The sequence below is a fragment of the Halichoeres trimaculatus genome, unplaced genomic scaffold, assembly GCF_033239565.1.
Source record: "Halichoeres trimaculatus isolate MK-OKI-2021-1 unplaced genomic scaffold, fHalTri1.1 fHalTri1_scaffold_12, whole genome shotgun sequence".
Classification (NCBI taxonomy): Eukaryota; Metazoa; Chordata; class Actinopteri; order Labriformes; family Labridae; genus Halichoeres; species Halichoeres trimaculatus.
This window is the reverse complement of record NW_027437190.1, coordinates 24,550,520-24,577,373: the sequence shown is the minus strand read 5'-3', so window position 1 is coordinate 24,577,373 and position 26,854 is coordinate 24,550,520. Positions and strand designations below refer to the sequence as shown.

At 39.1% G+C, this 26,854-nt stretch overlaps 2 protein-coding genes across 6 annotated transcripts in view; one reads left to right on the top strand and one right to left on the bottom strand.

The window, feature by feature from the left end:
- bcl3 (BCL3 transcription coactivator) overlaps nucleotides 1-11,696 on the bottom strand; it is a 22,116-nt gene extending 10,420 nt beyond the window's left edge. Inside the window, exons 1-3 of one of the 2 annotated variants that reach the window (XM_074682824.1) lie at nucleotides 11,632-11,696; nucleotides 8,442-8,980; nucleotides 7,663-7,783 (exon numbers count right to left, since the gene is read on the bottom strand). In XM_074682824.1, coding sequence (XP_074538925.1) covers nucleotides 7,663-7,783; nucleotides 8,442-8,961 — 641 coding nt within the window. In that variant the 5' untranslated portion in view covers nucleotides 8,962-8,980; nucleotides 11,632-11,696. Of the gene's footprint in view, nucleotides 1-7,662; nucleotides 7,784-8,441; nucleotides 8,981-11,595 lie in introns of both variants that reach the window. The other variant, XM_074682823.1, reaches the window with a different exon arrangement.
- Nucleotides 11,196-26,854, top strand: cblc (Cbl proto-oncogene C, E3 ubiquitin protein ligase). 4 transcript variants are annotated; one of them, XM_074682819.1, is made up of 15 exons: nucleotides 11,196-11,677; nucleotides 12,740-12,905; nucleotides 13,183-14,019; nucleotides 19,443-19,589; nucleotides 19,708-19,864; nucleotides 20,534-20,655; nucleotides 21,121-21,258; nucleotides 21,471-21,558; nucleotides 21,676-21,807; nucleotides 23,233-23,415; nucleotides 25,038-25,184; nucleotides 25,329-25,387; nucleotides 25,610-25,693; nucleotides 25,793-25,836; nucleotides 26,205-26,854. In XM_074682819.1, exons 3-15 carry the CDS (start codon nucleotides 13,646-13,648, stop codon nucleotides 26,336-26,338), a joined length of 1,809 nt encoding a protein of 602 aa, XP_074538920.1. In that variant the 5' UTR covers nucleotides 11,196-11,677; nucleotides 12,740-12,905; nucleotides 13,183-13,645; the 3' UTR covers nucleotides 26,339-26,854. The 4 variants fall into 4 exon arrangements, with proteins under 4 accessions (XP_074538920.1, XP_074538918.1, XP_074538917.1 ...); XM_074682817.1 differs by having other exon boundaries at nucleotides 11,200-11,677; nucleotides 12,740-12,842; nucleotides 25,326-25,387; XM_074682816.1 differs by having other exon boundaries at nucleotides 11,200-11,677; nucleotides 25,326-25,387.

Here is a 26,854-nt window from a genome sequence, read left to right as displayed (position 1 = left end):
CACCCTTATCAAGACTAAAGTGGAAACCACTATCTGAGGTTTCTACCTGAAGTGAAAGAACAAGTGCAGGCCAAAGTTAGGGACAGGGCAAAAACCGAGCAGGGGGGGGGGGGTGCGTTAAAGAAAAAAGTAAAGCAGTTTTTCACATTTTTCTTCTCAATCTGTCAGTAGCAGAGGCTTCCAGTAAGAGCCTCACTGCTTCTTGTCACTTCCTGTTGTCAGTAACAATGGCAGCATTCTTTATCTTGCTATGTTTGCTGTGAAATCCAGCCATGCAGCTGTATGGTTTCTAACAGGGGCTTTTTGTAGGTGCACTCACTCAGCTTCATCCAAAGGATAAGTCAAAAGCTGACATGCAGCACAAATCTGAGACAGGAAACAGGGGTAATTCGTGAGAAGTTACCAGTGAAAAAAAAAATGGGGTGAAAAAACAAGATCTGAAAATGACAAAAACACTTCTCCACAGACATGTGTCCCACTGACATGGAGTCATTAAGAACTTTAATTTCCTGTTTAAATAATGAAGGTTAAAAGCCTCTTTGAGCAAACAAAGTTTCAGTCCCAAAGTGCTCAGTTCGATATTTGCTCAAAAAATGTTGTACTTCCCTGCAAATTTGACTCGTTCTATTTTGCTTAACTCCGCGTGTGGGCACTGTGCATTTTCAACATATATCTACTTATGCGTCAATGTTTGTTTTATGTCTTTATTTTTTTTATCCAAAAAATTCTGATACATTACAACCACGTAATTACTGTTTTATGCATGTTCTCTGTGTTCACAATGGAAGAGCTGGAACTCATTCTTCAGACACCACAGCATTGAGCCTGTGATTTTTGAAACCAAAGCATAAACATGTCAACTTTCACTCAGTGGTGCAAAAAAGTGCTTTGCTGTTCCCAGCGCAAATGATTATAACTGTACATGTGCATGTGTGAAAACATGCATGATGTTCTCAAACCGTGCAACCAACTCTTGGGTAAAAAAAATATAATTGATGTGCATGAGCTGTTGGAACAGCCAGTGTTAGAGACTATCAGATGACTTACACCTGACATATGAGCGAAGCAGCGAAAAAGCAGAACTGTATGTGAAACGGGAGTGAGTGTGGGGAGTCTTTCCTCAGCTGGTCCCTTTTACTGTAACTGAACAAATTTGTATCAGCATCTATTTTTTTTTATAATTACTGTATATGCTACCGGCTTCCCACAAAAAAAACCCTGCTGTGCCTTGGCAGTAAATCATACAATGACGGGGGTGACCAATCCTGCTACATTTGATCCACAAAGAAATATATTTGCAGGCCCTTTAAATATGACTTTTAAGGATTTGGTCAGTCATTTAGAGTTAATGCACATAAATAGAAAATTAGATACCTCCTGTTATGTAGTTTTCACTGTAAAGAATGAATCACACATCATCTCATTAAAGACTGAGCCAACAACTATGTCTGAATCTGCCTTTTTATAAGTCTACAGTAATTTTGCCTCCTTTTTATGCTATTTTCATTCTGTATCCATCTCTCTCTTTTTCTCTTGAGATGAAACCGTACTGTTTCTTGTTCCTGGAAGTGGGGCAGACCACAGCCCCAGATAACCCCAAGCACAGCGACACTGACGCAGACAGGAGTCCCGCGCTTGCCACAATAACACTGATAGTACGTGCGTGCGTGTGTGCGTGCCTGTGTGTGTGCGTGCATGAATGCGTACACATATGTGTGTTTGGGAGAGTGATAGAAGAAAAGTGAGTGAGAAAATAGGCTGAGAGAGGAGGGAGCTTTGTGTGTTAGGCTGTCTGCTATGGAAGTGAGGGTTCGCCAAACTGACTGATCAGACTGCAGCCTGTTGCATAATGTGGTTTGAGAACCAGCTGAGTAATGAACTGATTGACAAGAAGGACATAAAAAATGTAGATAACAAGAAATGACAGCTTATGCTTTAGTGCATTATATGCTCTGCTCATTGCAAAGAATGACACAGTGAAGGCATCTATGGTAAAATTGTGTAAGCATTGGATTAGCATATATTTTGTTTTGTAAGAGCTCTTCCTTATAAAGCATTTCTACATTTTTTACATGGGTAACATCTTCAACTGTCAAAAGGAAGGAAGTCATTGGGTTTCCCTCTAACTGGTACAGTTTGGACTTACATTTGTGGAAGCAGCTACAAACACAAGCTGGCAATGGTTTTTCAAGGTGACTTTGAGCCATGCAGTGACATCCACTACAGAGTAATGCTCCATGACCGTCAACATCTTCCACCTTTACTTCTAGGAGACAAATCGTCACTGGAATGACCTTTTCATACCCAGTCATGTTATCAACAGGAAGATGTTTCTATGTGTGTTCTTTCATTTTCTTTTTTGGGGGGTTATACATATTTTATCTATTATTTTCCCTTTCCCAAGACTTTTAAACATGTCTGTAGCCTCCAACTTAAAATAAGCTCATTTTTTTCATAGAACTATATCTTGTATATCTACATCATTATATCATTTATCTACATCCATGTGTGTCCTAGCACTTCTGGAACTGGGATTATACTTTGTGCTATCTACTGTTGTGCTTATGGTCACGCTGAACATACAGCCAGTGAAATTCCTGTAGAGCCAGAGACCCAGAGCACATGAAAGATGCTACAAGGAGGATCTGTTTTGATTGCACTCCCTCGCCCCCTTGTGGCCTGGAGTCTCCACACACTGTTGTAAATTACTTTAAGTGAGGCGTGTGTTTGTTTTGGAATTAAATGGAGATTGGATCAAAACAAACATTCCTTGTTCAAAACAACTTTTTACTGGATGCAACACGCCGAGGTAAGGTATTTAGCGATACAGTTACGCTCTACAGTTTAATACGTGACATCAAGCAAACATTGTAGCAGCCAGCCATATGTTAGCCTGGTGCTCTGATGTATCTGTAGGCTAACTCGACAACAAGTAAATACTGTCAGTTTTTAGGTTGTTGAGTAGCCATTTATATTTAGCGCAGCTGGCAGTCTGGTGCTCTAAGACAAGTCTGTAATGTGTAACGCTAGTAAATCCTGATTAGCTAAGTTCTGCCAGTCGCCTACCAAATAGAGCTAACATAACATCACTCTTCATTGTGATAGACTCTCAAGTTTGAACAGACCACTGCAGTATAGCTGCTGCTTGTGGGCTGAAAGGAACATTATCACAAACAGATTAGCCACTGTGTTAGCCTTTGGCTCGGGCTGTATCACTCTCCCTTTTAGCTTTCTTCTACTCTTCTTTCCTTTTTCTGTCTGACAGGCTCCTGTGTCCACCATCACTACAAAATTAGTCACATAAATTGTTTTTATCAGAGAAAAACACAGATCTGTGTTTTATCTCTTTTCAAGACTAAACTTTGTTAGCCGGCGTGGAGTTGTCATAGACCTGAACCTGATGTAAAACAAACCGACCTGGTCAACCCAAACTGGAAGCTAAGAAGTAGCAATTTAATTGGTGCCGATAATCTCATTTTAAAGTGTGGATTACGATCAGGCATATATCTAGAAGGGAGACTTTTTCAAGATCAGTTTCAAACTCCTCACAGCCCCTTTAAGCAGAAGTTGAATGTGCAGTTAAAAGTCCAAGTGCTGTAGTCCTGTAAGTCAGCACTCATGAAACTTTTCTCTTCAAACACTTTTTTTTTTAGTATTACTACAAATACTTCACATTTTTTTCTTTTTTAAGTAGATACTCTCTCTGCACAGAATCAGATAGAAAATTACTTTTGAGAGCTGAACGATACCCAAGATATCAACGAATAACATGTATAAGTTTATACATGCACTAATGCATGCAAGCCAAAGAGAAAGAGGGAGACAGAGAGAGAAAAAGAGAGCGACAGAGCGAGAGACAGAAAGATGAAGCTGATAGAAAGCAAGCGGTAAATGAGGAAGTGATGAACGGATGTTTGGGTTTTTCGAGCCCATTCATTTAAAAAACACTGAGAAGAAAAGAGAAAGACAGACACCTGAGAAAAACCACAATCATGTTTAACAACTGAGCTCTTACTGGTTTTCCCGAAACTGAGGGGCTCTGAAGCGATGAGAACAGAAGCTGAGTGCCCTGATTGACGTAAGAGCACATCATCACTCACGTTGCACACACACACACACACACACACACACACACACACACACACACACACACACACACACACACACACACACACACACACACACACATGCACACACATACACACACACACCGACTGTGTGAAAAGGACAGGGGGCTGTGTCTCTTTCTGCAGAATTCAAAAATTCACAACCACAGAACAAAAAGCAGGTATTACACAAGGCAAAAAAAAAATCATTTTCAACACACTAAGGACAGATTTTACACAATTTTCACAGCTTGGTGCTTTAACTCACAGCTATTAAATAATGTAAATGTTGGTATTTTGTTCCTTGTATGATTCCAGAAAAAAAGCCTCAATGAGATCAAAAATCTCTTTTCTAAGAGTCCTTTCAGTGCAGTTTGCATGTTCTCAATGGGTCCTCTGGCCTCCAGGGTGCGCCCAGCCTCTCGCTGGATTACACTCCAGCCCCTCATGACCCAGAGGGAAAAAAGAAGTGAAACTAATGGGTGCTCCTCATGTCTGCCATGCAAGTTATAAGTGTAATAGCCACACTGTCAAAATCATACATAAAGCTATGTCAAGCTTCATTCATTCATTTTATCCTGTTCAAGGTCGCGGGTTGCTGGAGCCTAACTCAGCTGTCATTGGGCGAGAGGCCGGGTACACCCTGGATTGATCGCCAATCAATCACAAGGCTGACACAGACAGACAGACAACCTTTCACGCACACACTCACACCTACGGACAATTTAGTGTTTGATTAACCTGATAAGCATGTTTTTGGACTGCGGGAGGAAACCGGAGTACCCCAAGAGAACCCACGCATGCAGGAGAACATGCACACCCCCCACAGAAAGGACCGTCGACCAGGATGGAATATGAACCGGTGACCTTTTGGCTGTGAGGCTGCCGAGCTGACCATTGTACCACCGTGCAGCCCCTATATCAAGTTTTAAAATTAAAGAAAGTAACTTTATAGAACATCTATCTAGCAGGACATGCGTGCACAAAGGATTTCTCTGAATCCTTGTTGCTGTCTTTACAGTCATTTTGATCGGGATCTCTGAAGCAGATATGGGACAGTGAGCAGCTGAGACTTGTCACAGGACTTCGGGCTCCACGGTCATCACGGGTTCATTATGAATAGAGGCAAATGATGATGATACCTTTTGAAACCACAACATCAAACCCTCTTTCATATTTTGGACATGCTTTGTTTTTCAGTCACATGACTAAATGTGAGTGTGTGTGTGTGTGTGTGTGTGTGTGTGTGTGTGTGTGTGTGTGTGTGTGTGTGTGTGTGTGTGTGTGTGTGTGTCTGTGTGTGTTTGTGTTTTTGTACCAGTTTGACATTTCAGTTAGTGTGTGGGAGGGTGTCAAACCTTTACACAAACTAAAGTAGCCATGCGTTAAAGTTTAATATTTGCATTCATGTGATCTCAAGAAATGTCTAGTGTAAAAAACTTGCACTTCCGGCCCATCCCTTTTCCATTCTACCCCATGATGGACAGGTTTGCTTAAAACTAAAGGTTGTTCAATGTACTCACTCTCACAAACACAGAACCATGTGTATAGCCTTAAGTGCTTTTACAGGTTGGTTTGAGAGTTCAGCGTCTCCATCGTCAGCGCTGAATCATTTCTCATCTAGGATAAACCAAAATCCTTTTTTAGGAAGTGAAACAGCGGTAAAGAATTCAGACAGATACCAGAGGGGCTCTGACTGTACCTGTTCAATATGAGACACTAGGTGACTCACAGAGATTATAACAAAAAGTGAGATGAAGTAAACATATCCTAAACCACAGAAAGGCTGTGTAACGCCAGCAGCTTTGTTATTGAGGTCAAACCGTCACAAGCTGATAGTGGTGGTCTTAGGGTCAGGCTCGGTGAGTCACAGTTTTACTTTTTTCAGCAAAGTAGCTCAAAAAGTAAACTTTTTCAAATCATGAGGAATGCATCATATCAGTCTTTAACTACCTGCCAAAACTTATTGGGGGAACTTTTTAACTGGACTTCTTTGTGTAAGATATTTTAACACATCTCAACACAAAATGCTCAGATTGTCATGGTTTGGGTTTTTGGTTTCTGTGTTTCTGAGTTTTCTTGTGTTTTTGCCCTTGTGTTTCTTTGTATTCTGTTCTGGTTCTGTGTCACCTGTGTTAGTCTTGTGGAATGTCTGTGTCTCTTGTCTTTAGTTTGTGCTTCTTGTGGTTTTGATTTGCTTCTTGTCATGTGTTTGTCTTCTTGTGATCATCATTTCTAGTGTTTTGGTGTCTTATGTATTTAGTAGCTGTCTTGAGTTTCCCTGTGTTTGGTTTGGTTCTCCTAGTGTTTCCCTCCTTGTTGATTGCTCCTCATGTGTTTCACCTGTGTCTTGTTTCACACCTGTGCCAATCACTCCCTGTCTATATAGTCTCTGTGTTCAGTATGTTTCGTGTGGGTTCATTGTATGCTGTCCTTGTTTGCTGTTGCTGTTCCTGTCTCTGTGTCTTCGTGCCTCCTGTGTCCCCAGTGCCTTTAGTGAGTTTCTTAGTGTTTTTGGTTTTGTTTCTTTTGTTGGAGTTTTCATGTTTGGTTTGAGTTTTTGAGTTCAGTTTAAATAAAGTTTCATTTCAATCTGCATTTGGGTCCTCCACCTTTTTGTTTTTTTTCCCTCTGGACTTTTCATGACACAGATAGGTAAAATCAATGTGGCCTCCCTGGCTAACAAGCCTTTAAATCCTTAAGGCTAGCTCCCTTATTTTTAGGCTAATTAGAATTTTCCAATTGTCTACCTTTTCACATCCAAATGTAATGACTTCAATCATCCAAACCACCAAACAAGAGCCAACAGCAGAATAAGCTGTTTGGCATTGGCAGAGAAGTTGTAACAAATTGTTCATGGACACAAGCCACATACTCAGCTCTGCTAAGCGCCCCACTAATACATGTTCCTCACAAATATGGCACCCTTTAAAGACAAACAGACAGGCTTTCTAACATTGTCTCCCTACTATTTTTGCTAAGTTTAGATGTCGTAGGAAGATACAAGACTAAATGTGCTGTTCTTTTCCAGCTACATGCACCAACACATAGTTTCTCTCATGGTAAAAACACTCATGCATTTCTACAAACATAGACAGCAATGTAAATCAGAAATGTATGAACAGCACTCGATCCTGCCAGTAAATATTGATCCTAAGAATATCAGCATTTGGTGAACATATTTATAATCAGTTTAAGTTATCCAGTCTCCAAGCCATCAAATGCTTTAAGACTCTAGTTGTCATCTTTAGTAAGTTTGCAAATGAAAGTCACAGTTAAAAGATGTAGGAAATGTTTTTTTTATGTTGAGCTTCATGTCCAACTGGTTACACTCTGTGAAAGATAAGTAAAAAATTCCTTGTTTCTACTGGTGAAGATATAACCTTAAGGTAGAGTTACTTTTAGCATACGACACCATAATGACAATCCAAGTTTTAATGTAGGCATCGGTGATTCAGACCGATTTGATGGTTGCACATATTTTTTTATTATGTTTGCAGATTCAGTTATATACACAAGTGGATACGCTGTAACTGTATATAAAAAGCCAACGTACGTGTCACCATCTTCATCTTGATGTGTAGCCAGAGCAACTCCGGATGGTCGGTTTTCAGTTTGTAAGATCACAGGATGCTTTACATCAGGGACGGGAGGCAAGCAGTACACTTGGAAGTGACCTGAGCACAGACAAAAAGACAGATAGAGAGGGGCAGAAGGTTACAAAAACATAGGACGGGAGGCTGAAATTAGGACTAAAAAAATCAAATTGGGATATTATAATGGAAGAAAATCTAGTAAGTAAGTCATTTTTAGTTATGAGAAAGTATGCAGCTGTGCCTGAATTTAAGTGTACATAAGACCACTGAGCCCATCATGTAAGTTAAGTTAGTTGGCCCAGCTAAGATTTTCAGTACTCTAAGGACTGTAGTAAAATCTGCAGTAAAAACTGCTAACATGACACATTTTCCCTAAGTAAGAAAATTGATGCATCAGTAGTGACACCTCAATCTGTTCTTTCGACTGTACCACACAAATAGTACCATGTTATGTTCCAAAAAATTGCAACAGCACCACCATTGTAACACCATAAAATAGCCCTAATATAACTCCAACAACTCCCGAAGGCTGACAGTGTCCTTAAAAATTGAATTAGCTCAGTCATGCAAGTCAACTGAGTACAGAGATCTTGTAGAGCTGAATATCAAAGTATTAATATCATTCTGAAATCGTTACTTTCACATTTTTACAGATTAAGAAAAATATCCAGCTCGGGACACATTAGGCTATTCTTATCTAGCTGGTTTGCACTGTTGCCAGTTGTGAATTTACGCTTACCGTAATTAGTCTGGGTCAAAAACCGAATAGGATATCCTTCAGGAGTCCGTGCCTCTTCAAGCCACCTGGGAGTCAGTGGTCCAGCACCGAACCTGTATACGTCTGTGACTCTTTCCAGACGACCGACCGTGGATGTGAGGTCCCTTTCTGCTGGAGGAGAAAACCGGTCTCCTGGCTCTACGGCAGCCGGTGACTGGCTCTGGGTCTCCGGCTCTGCAGGATACGGGCGCTTCCTAATAGGAAGCCTCAGGACAGAATTGTCCGCCTGCCGCTTGCAAGCAGCGCCGTTTCTTAAACTCTGTGAGTCTCTGACTGCTGGGCAGCGTGTTTGAAAACTGTCCGTCCCGGTGCACGCAGGGGGTGCAGGTGAACCGTTTATCTCCCGGGCGTCCCTTGCGAGACCTGTGCAGTCCGGACTCCTCGCTCTGGAGCTCCCACGCTCTCGGTTAGTGGTGCGCAGATCCAGCGGCGCTGTGGCAACCGACTGGTGGTCACCGTTCATGGTCATGATCCTCGGCATCAACCGGTGGCAAGTTGGTCTGAGTTTGGAAAAGTTTCAGATGTGTGACAACTTCATTGACACGCCATCCAAAGTGACCAGCAGTGCGCAATTCTCATCCCTATGAAACCTAATTGAAAGCATTGAAATCCAAACTGAGTTTCCTTTTCCTACTGTTGAATTAAGCTAAGCATTTCACTTCATCCACTGAGAGAGCAGCTCCATCAATGAAAAATTGCCAATGAAAGAGTAGATAATGTGCATAATCGCGCACATAACTGCAGGTACAGTGCAGAGCTGCGCCAGCGCTCATCTGCTTTTAAATTGACGGTGCTTTCCCTTTAAAAACGAAACAAATCATACTGAGTGAGGGAGAAAAAAAACGAGATAGCGCGGCTCCGGATTCACAATAATTTTCTGCATTTCCTACTTCTCTGACATCTGTCTGTTTTACATATAGGTTCAAAACATCTGATTGACAGCAGAATTTCTCAAGAAGTTCACTGAGGAGAGACGAGTCGATGGTTTTGTCGGTTCAGTTGTTTTGTGCGTGAATATGACAGCAGGTCACAGCTTATAGTGCAGAGTGGATGGAGCCTAGTTAACTTATAGCATTTATCACAAAGCTGCAGTAGTAATCAAACACAAGGTGTGTTTTATTTTAATTTCATATACGTTTTTATATCCTTTCTGGCAAGTTTCCCTGATGTGATATGCTCTTACTTGTTAACAACAAAAGCTGTAGTATAAGATGCACAGTTTGTGCTACTTTTTATGTTTACAAGTTACATATTTTATACAGACTGAGCAACAAATTAGCCCCTTAGAGCTATTCCACAGCCAAATTACTATCACTGGGGTCTTATCATACAAACATTTCTTTCCTGCACAATCCTGCCAATAGCCTATATAAATTCATACTCAAAACACTTTTGATACGTTTCTCACAGATTAATGCAAAAATCCCACAAAAACTAAGGCTCAATAAGTCTGTCTGCAATTTTCAAGATCATCTATGATTTTATAATGTTTTAAGCATCTGATTGTATAAATCACAACATTCTGATAGAAGCAATGCTCTCATAAACTAAAAAAAATGTATTTATCTTGTTGTTGTTGTTGTTGTTTTTACATTTGGGGTGCTTTCCTGTTTTCTTGACAATAACAGAACAGCACTTGACAAAAAAAAAAAAAAAAAGACAGAAGATGTCTCATACCCAAACTGACTGACCAATCAGTTGGTGCAATGTGAGAGCTGCTCTGCATGGGACAATGTTACCTGATCTTAAATGAAAACATACATTTGCATATCCATACACTCCTCAAACCACACCTCATCTCTTTGTTTTAATCCCTTCCCACTCCACCCTCAGACCAGGCTTTAATTACCAGGGTCAATTTGGGACTTTCCTCTTTCCACTGAAGTGTGGCACTGGCAACGGAAAGTCTAAGTTGGTGTCTAAAGTCCCTAAAAGACCCTGACACTACAAAAACACACTGCAGCTGCCAAGGCACTGAACCATTATGGTCTCCACTGATATAAGATATCATGCTGTTTTGTTTTTTGTGTTTTGTTTTTAATACATGCCTCCTTATTTAAAGGCCCACGCAAAAACACTTGGCAGGCTTGTGAAATGAAAAATAAAAATAAAAGTGGTTCTTTAAAGTACACAAATGTATGGGAAAAAATACTCCTGACTCACCTTTAATAATGACAGTCCCAGACAATAATGTATGATAATGCAGAATACTTTTCAGTGGCGCTGCTTATGAGACTGTAAAAAGACAGGCCTACAGACTAAGCAATGAGGCCCTCTTGTGACTGAAGAGTAAAGGTGCAGCCGGCCTACACAAGAGATCAATGACCATTCAACAGATACCAGATATACTCAGTAGTGCAAACCAATGCTCTTATTGGCGGTTCGTGGGTGGCTCTGAAATTTGTCTCCTCTTGCAGGTGTTGGGGACTTCCTCTGCGGCAAAATCAAAACACAAGAAAAACTTGCATTTTCACTGAAGCTATACTATTTTGATCTTTCGTGTCAGATGTGGACTTTTGAGGAGAATCAAGAAGCTTGATTGGCATTGAATTGGGGGGCGGGTAAATGTATGAATTGCACAGTCAGATTTCAGTGTGTGAACAGTGCCTGAGTCTCCCTCTTGTGGATGCTTAATGGTCATGGTGTTGCTGGAGGGCCATGAGGTGTGCCACAAGGGGCTCCCTCCCTTAAACCTTAACTTTGTAAATGTAAGGGCTCTGAAAGACATGCCAGCAAGCATTCCTTATTTATTTATGTATTTATTAATTCATTTAAATTTCATAAAGATATTTGTTACCCTGTTTTGAAAAGTGTTGTGTAAAGTTTATCGTTATCATTGTTATCACATGTATTCCAACGGAACAGCTCAATGCAACTTCAACATCGGAATGCTAACGTTACCATCATGTAAGTCAGTTTAGGGTTAGGCTACGTTTGATTACCGTTTATCGTTGTTTTGGATTCCAGAATGCTAGCTGATTAGCATGCTATTCAGAACGTTAACTAGCTGATAAGCATTGAGTCTGATGGATGGTGGTTTTGGGAGAACTTCGTCACCGAAGATATATCGGACAGGTTTGGCCCGAGGACGGCGATTAAATAGTTTCACGCTTACCTAATTCAAGCTTAATACAGCAGGGCATGGCTTCACCTGTTGAGAGAGTGGAGTAGCTGCACGAGGAGACGCCTTCCTACAGGTAAGAGGGACCTCTGGCTATCCACTAGCTTCAGGTACTATACAGAAAGAGAGACGTGTTTAATTTGAGTCGAATTAAATTTGAATACATTAAACCGTGAAACGTTTTAAGGATATGAAAATGCTAAAATGTTTTCCTCAAAGTGTTTATAAAAAAAACACAAAAGTCATACAAAAAGATTGTGATTTGGTTCATGCTTTGGAAGAAATATATATATATATATATATATATATATATATATATATATATATATATATATATATATATATATATATATATATATATATATATACAGAAGAACATATCCTACTCTTTATTGGAGTGCCTTCAGATAGCCGTGCTATGCTTTGTGTTTTGTGTAATTTGACATGACTCATGTCCCCTTCCTCACCAAAGGAATTCCTCAGTCTCTTAATATTCATCAGTTATGTTACTATATTTAACTGCTCCGTCAACAAGTTTTAACATGAATTGGAAGTTTTCTTTATCATTTGAATGCATAAATTAACTGGTTGGGATCTCTGGGGATATTTGCTTGTATTTTTTTTACATACCATTATAAAGTTTTTGAAATCTAGCCACAATTTTTATTTATTATTTTTTTCTAATTTTATTTTATTTTTTGGTTCAGGCATTTTACCCCAGAAAAAATGTTGATAACTGTAGTCATATAAAGTATGTACTGATGATGGCGCTGCAGGTGAAGTTAATGAACCACCAAAGCTTGTTTTTTTTTTTTTTGTTTATTTGTTTGTTTTGTTCCAAGAGTAATCCAACCAATTCAGGTAAACTTCTAATTGAATTGATTTAAATGCAAAGTAAACATTTTCCCTGCCATGATTTGGGTAAAGATGATCCATTTCTTTAACATCAAAGTTGAACCTTGACCTATGTGCCAACAATACATCTGTAAGTCAGTCATCTTCCTGTCTGGATATCATAAGCTCTGCTGATCTCATGCAGTGTTTCAAAGTTAATGTTTAGTTTCAAGTCCACACCTCTCTGTCTTCCTCCCTCCCTCTCTCTTTCTCTCTGTCACACTCCCTCCCTCTCTCTTCTCAGCCTGAGCAATAGAGCAGAGAAAACCAACCTGTTCAGCTGGCTGCAACCAGGAAACCAATCAAAGAGTGCTCTCAGAAGAAACGCAGAAAGAGAAACAGAGAAGGTGACATTAAGACTCAAGAAGAGACATTTCAGCCAATGTCAGAGAACATATATTCGCTGTGCCGTGAGTAGATACCTCAGCTCCGTTGACTCTAAAAGTGTTGAATGACAACATAAACTTTGATGAGCATAGTGCTGTGCTAAATGGAGGGCAAGAGAGACTGAAAGCATATGGGGTGAAGGGAGTTGAGGGAACCTTTTCAAAAGTTGAGCTTTTCTCAGACACTTCTTTCTTTGCTTTTAGTTCACTCCTCAATTGTGTATTACTGTTTAACTGTTGCTATCTAAAAATCGTCTTAAAAAGTATTCTGTTTAAAAGTAATTGTGTTTTGTTGTTTTAGTTTTATTTGGAAGATCGGACAGGAAGAGGAGCATAGTAAAGCAACGTGTGGACGGGATTGGCTTTTAAGGGAAGACATGCTGATCCAAGAGCATCTGAAGAGATCCTGTGGCTGAACTTGCAGTCAGTGGTTGGATTATAGGATGCTGAAGGATTCATATGGATCAAGAGTGGATGCTGTATTACAAGGCTGGGATGTGTGCTTCTCAAATGAGGCTGGGAACTCATGATCACATTAAGGACCATAGAAACCAGTGCAAGCACTCAAAAACTTGAGCTCATACCAGTAGCTCCTCCTAATTGTGCTCATAAACATTCAGAGGCAAGAAAACTGAGCTTTCACATCTCTCAGAAACACAAAAACCATCTTAATTATTTATTGTACAACCCCCACATATGCAAATAGCTTCATATCTAAAGGTATATTTGATTTACATCATTTTTAAATTCACAACATAGAAACAATGGCAGCATCAGGTTCAGGAGCCTCCAAGAACATGAAATCCAGCTCCCAAACCCCTACAAGTGGAGACCATCGGCTGGTGGACAAGGCCCTTAAAAGGATGGATAAACTCTATGAGCTGTGTACAAACCCCCGGCTCGCCTTGAGGAACAGTCCACCTTACATGCCTGATCTAGTGTCTCAGACCAGAGAGTTGCTCAAGCAGGTTTGGGAACCATACAGAGGCTTCAAGGCAGCGGGTGGCCAGGTGCCCCGAGGAGATGAGGCCAAGTACCTCAGAGTCCATGTCAGGAACCTGCTGGATAAGACGGACAGGGCAGTGCTGCTGTTTAAGGACGGACGGGAGAAGATATTCGAAGAGACATCTAGCTACAGGTAAGAGGGCTGAGACCTGCAACCACACACAAGGGAAGCAAAAGATAGCAAGACAATTTGGACTAGAGAAAATCTTTTGAGATAGAAAAAGTAATGTTAATCTGATCTTACTTCAAAGGCTGAATTTATCCCTAACATCCTTTTTTGTATAACTTCATTTTTTGAAAGAAAGTCATCAAAAAGAGTATATTTTCTCATTTTGGTGTGCAATAAAAAAGATAATCTTTGATGTTTGTTGAAAGAAAAACTCAAGTGATAAAAGTTGAAGTTTCAAATAAAAAGCATCAAATATTCACTTTCATTAATTAGTAAGAAAAAAAAATAAACATAGCCTCAGGCATTTTGTGTACAAACCCTGGTCCCTTGAAAACTAGTTGTGGGCTTTTGATGTCTGTTTTCTATTCTGGACATTTCATCAACATTAGGATAGTGATAAAATTGCTTGTATTGAATTATATCATTACAGATATTTTGCACTCTTAAATAAAATGGGAGTGAGATAAGTGCCTCAATTTTTTTTTCTGCCACCGTGCATACACATCTGTGCATTATTTTTTTTTTTATCAAACAGACCCTTTTTTCTTTTGAAAGTACCTCTTTTTTTACATTTAATCAAAACACTATTTTGCTGAGTGTCTCAGTATCTTTAAATTCCTCATTCAGCTGATTTGTTAGTCTGAAGGGATGTAAGGTGTAACCTATATTAAGCGCTTTTGGAAGTTTTGATAGTTATCAGTGTCGTTGTAAATGACACAACAAACAATTAACAAACTGGCATGAACTCATTATTAAATTATGGGCTTATATTTTGGTGGTTATTTTTTCCTCCAGTGTAACCAGATGATGATCTTGAATAGTGATCTTTGTCCAGACTTATTACACTTGGTGTCCTGACCCTCTGCAAGAAAAACAAACTTCCCAGCTGGGTTTTAGGAGAGTCCAAATAACACTAAATCTTTATTCAGTCCTATGGGAAAGGGTATTACTCAGCTCATGCTCTTTGAAAAGTACAAGAATCCAGAAATAGTCTTCTACATGAGTCATAACTTACTGTGTGCCAGATAGGAATAAAGCACTGACTCCCGCTTAAAGGTTGAATTAAGTCAACAGATATTCTTTTCTGATATGCCTTCTGTAGCTTGAGTACAACAGTTAAAGCTCCACTCTTTACCACAAGTTAAAGCTGTGTGGATTTCTGCCACAGGAAGGAAAAAGGAGCTTTTTCTGTGAGTAGGCTGTTTGACTGAAGTGGATATTTTGGAAAAGCTAGAAAGAGCGACTGTTTTATTTGCAGTTTGGGTTTCATCCACTGCTTCTGTCGAGACTACTAATGACGAAGCTGGAAAAGGGGCCAAACTTGCATCTTTGTGATGCTAATGTTGAGGAACTTGGCGAAGCATTTACAACCTCAGAATGTCAGCAGCTTGGGGGAGAGATTATCTAGCCTTGAGTGTTTTCTTTACATGTGTTTCCATGAGGAATGCACTGACAAACTTCTCTGTCATTTGGCCGTAACCTCTTATAGTTGTGTGGTTTGAATTCAAATATGGATGAACACACAGTTTCTCTTTTTATTTACTTTATATTTATCCAGACAACAATCTGTAGGATAGGTCAAATACGCAGGAAACATGAAAGTAAAGCTGCTCTGTCATACAAGCCGGCAGCTGACAGCATCTCGGTTAAAACATAGTCATTGAAGTGTAAAACTTTAAGTAGTGGATATTTACCTGGATGTTCCAGCTATATGTCAAATCTGCTGGTGAAGTGATCCACCAAGCTAACTAGCCTTCAGAATACCTTTCTATCAAACCATAAATCTAACCAGCTATTTAGTTGTTTAACAAGCACTTGTGCTAACTAACCACCCCTCTGCATATCTGTCAATCTAGCTAGGTAGCTTTACCAGCTATCCAGCTAAAGTAATTATGATTTTTTTTAAATTGTTCAGGGTGGATTTTGTCATGAATGGATATAAAGACTTTGCCAAAGTGTTTGTTAAATTGAGGAACTTCAGGTTTTTTTTGTTCCATAATTTCAAGTGTCGCATTAGGATGTATCTGCAATTAGACTAATTGATACCAGAAAAAAATCAAATCAAACTCTGTATTTTTGTACTTCTTCTGTTTTCTTAGCCATATCACAAGTTTAATCCAGCCCCTTATATCAACAACACTATCCTTGTTTAGCGGGTGACACAGAATCATTGCATGCATATTAATGTAAATATAAACTTTATCAAAGATCATATTCCAGAATTGTCTGAAAATATAACAACTAGTGTTCAAACATGTATCATGGATGCTTCAAGGTTCCTCTGTAAAATGACAGATGGCCTTCTCACCACGACACATCTGCATGGGCAGTCATGTGGCAAATTCACATGATGTTATTTCTAATATGGCTTCGATAATGAGTCAAATATAATAAAGATATCTTTTATGTGGTTTTAGGATGTCCTGTCCTGTTTTTAGTCTCACAGAATCAGACAACTAGGCCACAAGTGTTTTGTCTGTTTCTAATCAAATTAACCGACAATCTAAAAAAGTTCTTCTTTCTGTAAGTCATTGATAGATCATGGGGCGTTAAGAAACAGAACTGAGATCAGATGCGGAAACAGATACAGTATCTGAGCGATTGTTCTGCGTGACACGTTGATAAGTTTGACCTTCACTGACTGGAACACCAGAAACGCATGCAAATTGTTACATTTTCAGCTGGAACTGTGGTCTGAAGCAAATTGCGAAACATATTTATTTGTCAAGACAGGAATTACTCAATAAGTTGTGAAAAAAAATTCTACTTAAATTTGTAGAGTAATGCATTTCAGATGGAATAAGTTGATTGGTCATTTTGCTTGAAATTTAAATTGTGTCTTCTTTGTAAAAAAAAACAAAAAACAACACAGTTATCAGATCCTAACGATATTGATGTTTTCTTACCTCAAAATATTTAGCATAATGCTGGTCGCTCAGATGTAGCTTCGGGGTCTGAGTGCATAATTTAAAGACAAAATCCTTGGGCTTGTATTGATGTGAAGGATTTTGTGGTGAGATCAACCATTATAATATGATCCTTTCCACCTTCTATAATCTAGAACATGGGTCTGCAACCTTTACTTTTATAGGAGCCAATTTTTCTCAACTCACCTGGTTTAAAATCATTTAGGAGCCACAAAATCTACTTTATCTTCATAATGAAGACTATAGAGTGGATAAAATTCTATACATAGTAAAAACCTAGTGAATAATTATCTAAGCAAGAGGTTTTTGTTTGTTTATAAAATTGTACATGTAATGTCTTAGTTTTTTTCTTTTATTTTAATGAATTAAAAAGAAAAATAACCAAAAAATGAAAAATTTGTAGTTTCATAAATCTTGTAATTTCCTAAATTTAAGACATTTAAATAATTAGGAAATTTTCCCAAAAAATGTTGGATGAAAAAAGAAATTTAAATAATGTGCAGATATCTAAAAAAGAATTTTAAAAAAATTTCATAAACTTGCAAAGAAAAAAACTTGTAAAAACTTGAAAAATTTGCATTTTTTTTTACTTTCACAAATTTGCAAAATCTTTACAAGAACTGGAATTTAAATAATTTGCTAAAAAAAAATATGCAGACATTAAAAAAAGAAAGACATTTGGAAAATTAGTCTGAATTTTAAAAAAATGTAAAAAAAAAAAAATGATTCAAAAAATTTGCAAAAATCTCAAAAGAATTTGAGAGCTTCATTGCAAGAGGCAAAGCATATTTTGTCCAACAATATAAATGCATGATTTATTTAGTGTAAGCATCTTTTCTCATCAATTCCCTCCGTAAAAAAATAAAATTTCTTAATTTCAAAAATGTTATTTCTTAAAGCTACAAGAGGCCACTGGATTCAAAGAGCCGCATAAGGCTTCAGAGCCACAGGTTGAGGACCCATGATCTAGAATATACATTTAAGCTCGTTCATGCATGTCTCATAAAAGAATGTCAAGTAAAGCATATCTGATGCAGCTGAGCAACTTCACATAAATAATTAACTGTCAGAGACAAAATGCACTTTTTATGAGAGAAGAGGAGACGCGAACTTTGTTTTCATATTTTTTTTTATGCCTTTCAACAGTGTAAAGGTTGGAAGAGGCTTCTTGCACAGTATCTGTTTCATTTTTTATGCATTAAATATCAGCTGACTGACTTGCTATGTATATTACCTAGAAACAAAAAGTCTTTGAGGATAGGTATCAGAACAAATGAAACATTGGAAAAAATAAGAGTTTGGAACTTACTTCCATGGCATACACAAAGCTAGCTTGGACTTATGCACGGTAAATGTGCCAAAAAACAGTAGTCAATGTGACGAAAAAGTACCCTCTCAATGACCCAAGACAAAAATAGAAGAGAATATAAAGCCCACTACTACAGGCTGGTCTGAAGTGTCACACTGGCCACTGGAACGTTTTGTGGTTTAACAGGCAAGCATACAGAAGTGAGCATCCTGTGTGCTAGCTGGACCACCTGAGAGTGTTTGAGTGTTTGCGTGTGTGTTTATGGAAAGTGTCTGCAATGCTTCATCAATGCTTGTTTAAACTGATGCACAGCAGTGTGATGTCTGATGTGCAATAGTGAGACGAATTGTTCCTTAAACTAGATGGTTGTGAAATTGTGTCTTCAGTTTTATCTTTCCATCACATTTCACAATTATTAACAGCCGACTTTGTGTCTGTCATTTCCGGGTTTTACACCCACGCCTCGTTTGACATCTATGAACTCACACCAGGTGGAGGTCCAAAATAGGCAAAAGTTATAAAATGAACACACCTGTGACATAAGTGTGTTAGAAAAAGAATGCAAAGGAAAGATCACGTTCATCTGAACAAAGAGCATGAAAACAAAAGATGTACAGCTACAGAGACAAAGATTCCAGGTTTGTGAAACCACGGACTAAAGAAGAAAGGTTTTGTACATGGACATAGGAGTTTTGAAGCCTGTCTTCAGCAGGTGCTTTGACTTAGGATGAGGTGAAGAGGTGGGCCTTTAGCCTTTTAGCAGACAGCGAAATGGGTTACTCAGCCGTAAACCTTTTTTAAACCAGTTGTATTTGTTTATTTTTGCAGTTAAATTCACCTTCTTTGGCCTTGTGTGTATCTGTTTTCCTGTGTTTGTGCAGCCAACCTTAGGCGGATGCTTAGTGCTGTAAAAACTGAAGTTTTTTACATATGGGATATGGGCTCCATATTTTTAGAGGTTGCTTCTTGGTTTATATAGGGGTTATCAAACAAATTAGTGTTTTGTTTGATTATTTGCAAATCAAACTCTTATCACTCATCAACAATCTTCAATCTGCAGCACCAGACATCATTTGCATGCTAAGCCAAGGTATAGCGATTTCTATTTCTGCAACCACAACTGAAGCTTACTTTGTGTTTTCCATCCTCAGGCGGAACTTGACCAAACTATCTCTGCTGTTCAGTCACATCCTCTGGGAGCTGAAGGCCATGTTTCCAGGAGGTGGTTTCCAGGGTGACTCCTACAGAGTAACTAAGACAGAAGCAGAGGAGTTTTGGAGGAATTCATTTGGCAAGAAGTCAGTGAAGAAAATTTCCACTAAGGAAGAAAAATTAAAACTGTATATGTTATTCTTTGAATACTTTTCTGTATGAATGTTTTCAAATTTACTACTTGCTGATAATGTGTCCCAACAGATGTATAGTGCAGTGGAATAGTTTTAAAGAAAAGCTGCGGGGTGTGCATGCATTTGAGGAAGGTATGGAGTCCATGGCGCTGAAGTCAACTATTGATCTCACCTGCAATGATCACATCTCTGTGTTTGAGTTTGACATCTTCACTCGACTCTTTCAGGCAAGTAGATATTTGTTTTGAGCTCTTAGAGGAATAGCTTCCCTTTAGGGTAATATGTTTAGCCAAGAGTAAGATGAGAAGATGGATGTTTTTCTTTTGTTACATCAAATGGTGTATAATGTCTTTAGCCAGCAGTCTGTTATGCCAAAGAACTCAGCACTTAGTTAGCATAGAGACTTGAAACACTAAGAAACAGCCAAATGAGCTCGATCCAAAATGAGGAAAAATATATATAGTGTGTGAAAGGAAAAGGTGTGAAAGGTGTGAAAGCTGGCAATTAACTGTGAGTCTTTGGTGCCAAATTACCTCATGACAACGCACAGTGGCTTCCTCAGAGCCCCCTCTCTGTGAGTGCTCAGGAAATCACTTCAGCAAGCTAAGAAACAGTAAAGCATACCCACACATAAACCACAGCTTGTTGGCCTCACCCTTCTGTACTTAATCATATTGTTCAACACACAACACATTGCGTGCTTTTGAAGGAGCCACAATGATGCCCCACTGAGGATTAGCTTTGACACCTTGTTTTCAGTTTCTGTGAAGTACTGAGCCAGCTGGATCTTGGCTGTAACTTCAGAGATCATGGAAAATAGAGAAAAGGAAAAAAATAATGGAATCCTTACATTTCTTTTTTTTTTTTAAGTTTAAACACATCTTCTGTTGTTTTAGCCCTGGAAGTCACTCATTAGAAACTGGAACCAGCTAGCCGTGACTCATCCGGGCTACATGGCCTTCATCACCTATGATCAGGCTGTAGCTCGTCTGCAACACTACCTGCACAGACCAGGGAGGTAAGGACAAGCAGGGCTAATTAATTCACTCACAAGAGGAGCCATGCAGATATTGCAAAACTCAAAATAGCCCCGTCAAGGTTGTGCCACAACACAAAGTGCATTCATCAGAAAAATTTACCTTTTTCTGAAATATTTTTCATAACTCATCAAAGTCAAGCTTTAGAAGCATCTCAGAGATTTTGTCTGGCTTATATCAAATCAATAACAAGAAATCATTTTAAGGAAGCATTGGAAGTATCATTCAGTAAGCACACATTTTTTATACAATGGGGAAAATATATCTGTTTTGAGAGTATGAGAGATTTCATTAGAATTAAAATAAATCTGCAAAATAAACCAAATCAAATATAATTCAAAGAGTCTCATTTTCAGCTCAAAACAACAGAACTATAAGTGATTTTTCTTCAAATGTAAAGCTTAGTTTTAAATATCTGTCATTAATTATCATTTATTTACTTTCAGCTATATTTTTCGTCTGAGCTGCACAAGAATGGGCCAATGGGCCATTGGCCATGTGACCAACGAAGGTGACATCATCCAGACGATCCCCCAGAACACACCTCTGTACCAGGCACTAATTCAGGGTTTTAAGGAAGGCTGGTAAGGACACTCACTCATTCACTTACTCACTCATTCACTCACACACAGGTCACTGGCAAACTTTCTATTTGTGTCTTTACTCTAAGTGCTGTGTGTGTGTGTGTGTGTGTGTGTGTGTGTGTGTGTGTGTGTGTGTGTGTGTGTGTGTGTGTGTGTGTGTGTGTGTGTGTGTGTGTGTGTGTGTGTGTGTGTGTGTAAACGTCTGCCTGCAGCTACTTGTACCCAGATGGCCGTGATCTGAACCCCGACCTGACCACCTTGAGTGAGCCGGCCCAGAGGGGCAAAGTGAAAGTTTCAGAAGTACGAGGATGCACTTTGTACCTCTTTATCAATTTATAAAACTGCCAACTGCATCCTGAAGCTAGAGACCAGGACAAAACTTAGATCATATCCTGAAGTGTCCTTTCCTCCAAACAGGAGCAGTATGAGCTCTACTGTGAGATTGGCAGCACCTTCCAGCTGTGCAAGATCTGTGCAGAGAGGGATAAGGACACACGTATCCAGCCCTGTGGACATCTCCTGTGCAAACCCTGCCTTATTGGCTGGCAGGTATGAAGCTCCAGCAGAATAGTCATTGTAGCTCATATGCAAATCCACAGCTTCAGTAAGCTCTTTGCAGAAGCACTGAACCAAGACTGAATGTTACCGTAACAGTTGCTGTGTGTTCAGTGAAGTGAAACAGGCTGAGTTGATTTTACTAGATTTTCCTTTGCAGGTCAGTCTAAAACTGAGCATCTCAGTTTGGTTTATGGTCATAGTTTCAACATACAACCAGAGGGCTAGGGATTTGAATGTGGTTTAGGGTTGATGTAAGAATATCTTCTGAGTTTAACAAAGCATGAGGCTGATAAAAACATGTTACATCATGCAAAATAACCCACAAACACCATTGCTTTACTGATTTAGCTGGGGTGTTTTTTTTATACCAAGAAACCCCTAACTTTCTTAATATCTCCATGCATTAAAATCCCTTGGAATTTGAACTATCTGTTTTGTTTCTGCCATAAGAGACTTCCACCCAACAAAATATGAATATCTGTGTCCTGCTTTGTCCTACATTCCCTGCTGCAGTAGGTTTTTCAGAACTTGAAGTCCCCTTTAAGTGAGAGTTTTTATTGAAAACATCTAATTGAAAACTAAAACTCCTGCTTGCAAATTAAAGCCTCTTGCCTCACTTCTACCAACCAGAAGCCTCTCATCTATTCAAGAGGTGTAAATCTATAAAAAAAAAAAGGTGCAGAGAAGAAAGTCCTGACATTTGGCTAAAGACTTCCTGTTTAAGCTGAGACTGACATCCTCCTCAAACAGCACCAGACATGTTCACTTTGAAAAAGTGTGTGTGAGAGTGAAAGGAGAGACAGAAAGAGGCAGACAGGAAAAGAAAATTAGATATGCTTTGTGGACGTCAGACCACAATGGAAAAGTTGTAAGTTAGAGTAGATTGTGGTCAACCAGACTTCCTGAAGTAGTACTAAGACAATACAAGGCAATAGAATGGAAAAAAAACGAGGCATAAAATCTCTGAAGTAATGCAGACAACCTCATGTTTGCGGCTGAGTAACAGAAAGCAGGAAGCATTGGTTTCAATTAAAGCGGTGTGGGTGAGTACTGGAACAAATAGTTGTTTGACTAACTGCAGGTGAATACATCAAGCAGGAAAAACTTTACAATTATATCAGAAGAATGGTCAGAGTATATCTGTAAATAGGATCTATGGTCACAGAAATCAGCAGAGAAGGCAGGCTCAGGGTTTCATAAAAAGGGGGGAAACAAATGTTTTAAAATAGAGCAAAAAGTAACATTCTCATCTTTCTCCAGCTTATAAAAAAACAATTTACAACAAATTAGCATTTCATTTTTCAGCCTTTAAAACTTGGTGCTCTTTGCTCTGAAGAAAGGTTCACTCACAACAACTTGTCTACATCTTTATAATGTGTGTCTGTCACTTTGCCCCTGACGTTTGACAATAACTAGCAGAAGTCAGCCGGCCACACCTGCCCATACTGCCGCTGTGACATCAGAGGAACAGAATCCATCCTCGTTGAGCCCTTCCTTCCAGGCAGTGGGCAGTGGGGGGAGGAGGATGAGGATGATGTCGAGGAGGATGATCATGAGGATATTGAACTGATGGTGAAGGAGATGGCCGCTCTGAGGAAGGTCAGTAAAATAACTCAACATTTACAGAATGAATATTCATACAGTCTTACACAGACATTTGTGGTCCGTAGAATGTGAACCAAGACTCATTAAAAAACTATGATCACAGTTCTGCCGTGCTAGCACAGCAAGTAAAAAGTACTGCCAAGTAAACATGAGGCTGGTGATGAATCTACACCAAACATCAAGACTTCTACAACAAAGACATGATGATATGAGGAGTCATAACTCACTCTTAGCTCCACTCATACCAACACATTAAAAACTTTAACAGTCTGTTTCCTCAAACCATCTTTAAGAAATTCGTAAAGGAAATGAGTCTTCTGATTCAGTGCTTTTTAACCATCAAAAACCAGAGGGTGTAAGACAGAAACTGTGAAACCTGTCGAAACTTGCATCAAACCTGTTTTGCATTTCCATGCAAGAAGAAAAGAATAAATAGAGAATATAATAGAAAAATAACTGAAGAAATGATTAAATTGAAAATACTATAAAATTGAAAACACAGTAGAATAGCTTAAAATTACTAAAGAAATGAAACAAATAGAACAGATTTATCTCTGAAACAGTAAAGAAAAGGAGGGTGTTAGAGAATAAGAAGAACAAGGGTCAGAAAAGAAGCCAGGTTATACTAGCTCTGCTTGGTAGATGACTGGCAGGACATGACTAGGATTCACTAACATTACAGGTCTTGGAGCACCAGGCTGCCGGCTGCGCAAAATACAGACAGCTACTAAGCTACTCACAAACTGGCAGTGTTTACTTGTTGTCACGTTAGCCTACAGGTATGTCAGAGCACCAGGCTGCCGATAGCACCACATATAAGATAAGATAAGATAAGATAAGACATACTTTATTAATCCCCGGAGGGAAATTCAAGTTGTTTGGGCACTCTTCCAAGCAAAGAATTGTACACTCTGATGGCTGCAGGGAGGAATGATCTTCGGAACCTCTCGGTCCTGCAGCGCACAGAGGTAAGGCGTCCCCTGCTATAGTCAGCTATGATACCTTGATTGCTTGATATCACGTTTCAAACCATAGTGATACATGCTTATAAAGTGCGTTGTGTCTAGTAAAGAGTTTTCTTGAACAAAGAAAACTGGTTTATCCATCTCCATTTAATTCCAAAACAAACACACGCCTCGCTAATAGAAATTTACGACAGTGTGCGTAACACTCTGGGCCAGAAGGAGACAAGGGAGTGCAATCAAAACAGCTCCTCCTTAGCATCTTTAAGTTTTCTTTGAACACACATCTCTTAAAAGTAGAACGAGACTCTGTGGAACGTATGGCGTTAGGTAATTCATTTCACCATTTGGGAACAATAGAGGAGAAGAGTCTGGCTACAGATTTAGAGCCATGCTGGGCTGGGAGCACCAGGGGTCTTTCACAGGCAGAGCACAGCCAGTGAGAGGGAGTGTAAACCTGGATGAGGGACTTCAGGTGGGCAGGAGCCTTTCCTCTTTTAACTTATTACAAAATAGAATTGAACAGAATAGACAGAACACATAATATGAAAGCATGGAATTTAATAGAAAAGCCTTGAAGTATGACAGCACACTCACTTAATAGTTTATTCTTGATAAACAATACAACTGAAGTTACTTTGTTTTCTTTCTCAGTTCTCCAGTTTGGATTATCAAGTTCCCAGCTCCAGTGGTGCCATTCTTCCTGCTCCACCACTGCCTCCTAAAAGCATCACTACCCCACGGTGTCCAATAACCCCAGGCCAATCACAGATGCCATTAAAAAGCTCACACTCTCATTCAGTAAGTTCCTGCTGACACCCAGCTCTCTGTCTGTGCTTTTTTTAAAACTCTCACTGATGCATAACTTCAGGAATATCACCTGTTTTAGTCTAGATATGTGTTGTGGCTGCACAATCTTATTGCCTTGTTTTCTCTCTTCAGCAGGGTCCCAGTGGAAGTGAAGCAGGTAGAAGGCACAAAAAGCAGCACACAAATACTAACAGGTGAGACTCTCAGAGAATTTAAAGCAGGGAGGTTAAGGCTCTGCTCCTGTTGTGCAGCAATAGAACATAGTTTGTTTCTAAGTCCAAAATTAATATTTAAAGTCTCTGGGACAGTTACTTGCCCTGCATATATTTTTGAGAGAAGATTATAAATTAACAGTTATTATTTTTTAAGTATGCCTCAGAGAATATCAAACATAACCTGTACTTCTGTTCCTCCAGGCTTCAGGGGGAAGGGTCACACAGCAGTGAGGAGGACAACCTTGGAGGGTTTAGACTGCCTCAGACATCCTCTCTTTCCAACAGGTGAGGGCAGCTGTCTGCTGTAAGACCTGATGATTTCTCACCTGAGAGTTTGCATTGCTGCTAATTCAGCTTTGCTTTATTCTGTTATGATTTAAACAGTGCTGAGTTCCTCTTTGAAGCACAGCTTTCTTCTTCTCCAAAAGGTATGTAGTCCTTTTTTCTCTATACCTTGGACAAAGGTCCAGTCGATCTTAGTTTGCTTCATTTTACTACAGAACAGTAGATCGATCTCACTGTCTAGTTTGAGGACTGCTTAAACAAACTTCCAGTTTACTTCAGAAAGAATATGGTTCAAAATATTTTGGTTACTCAAAATCTAATCCCTGTCAAATGACAGAGTTAATATAGTAGTATGAATTTATTGTATGAATTCCTATCTTAGCAAATCAAACATTATTGATTTGCTATTATTATAGTAAGGCTTACATTTATTAAATATCTCATTTAGCAGAGAATTATTTTCTACATGTGTGAATTTTAGCATGATTTCCCCTGTGTTTGCTTCACATAGGTGAAGCAGTTTGGCTCGGACCCTCCAGCCCCGTGAAACAGAGACGAAACCGTAAAAAGATGGAGGAACAGGGAGCAGGACTCAGAAAAGACAAACATAGCTTGGGAGAAGTGACAAGGACAATGTCCTCCTGACAGAAACGCAACCCTTAAAATCTATGGATACTGTAATTAAAGTCAAAAGTACCTGCTGACTAAAAGTCCACAAATCAGTCCTCTGAGAATATAAAAATAGTTTTATAGCAGGCCAGGATAAGTGGTTGAGACCATGAGGAAAGTTGACAGCGAGGCCTCTTACTGTTCAATAATCACACTGCCATTATCACCACAGTAGGTTTAGTACTGATTCATAAGTGTAGTGTCGCTCACAGCTTTTTTTTTCTCCAGTGGAGCATTTTCTGAGCCTCATGAATATGTCAAAATTTAAGTGGAGGGTCAAAAGTTAAAAATGTCAATGTAAAGATGAATTAAGATGGCAATATAATTATTAAGAATTATATCAAGTCAAGAAAAATGCTTTCTAGTCAATCCAGAAAGCATGACTATGTGTTTTTATAAATATATGAACAAGTTATGGGGTAAACTGAGGCCTCTGTTTAGCCTAATCAGAAAAGCTCTTGAAGTGTTAAAATCAAACCAATAAACTTAAAA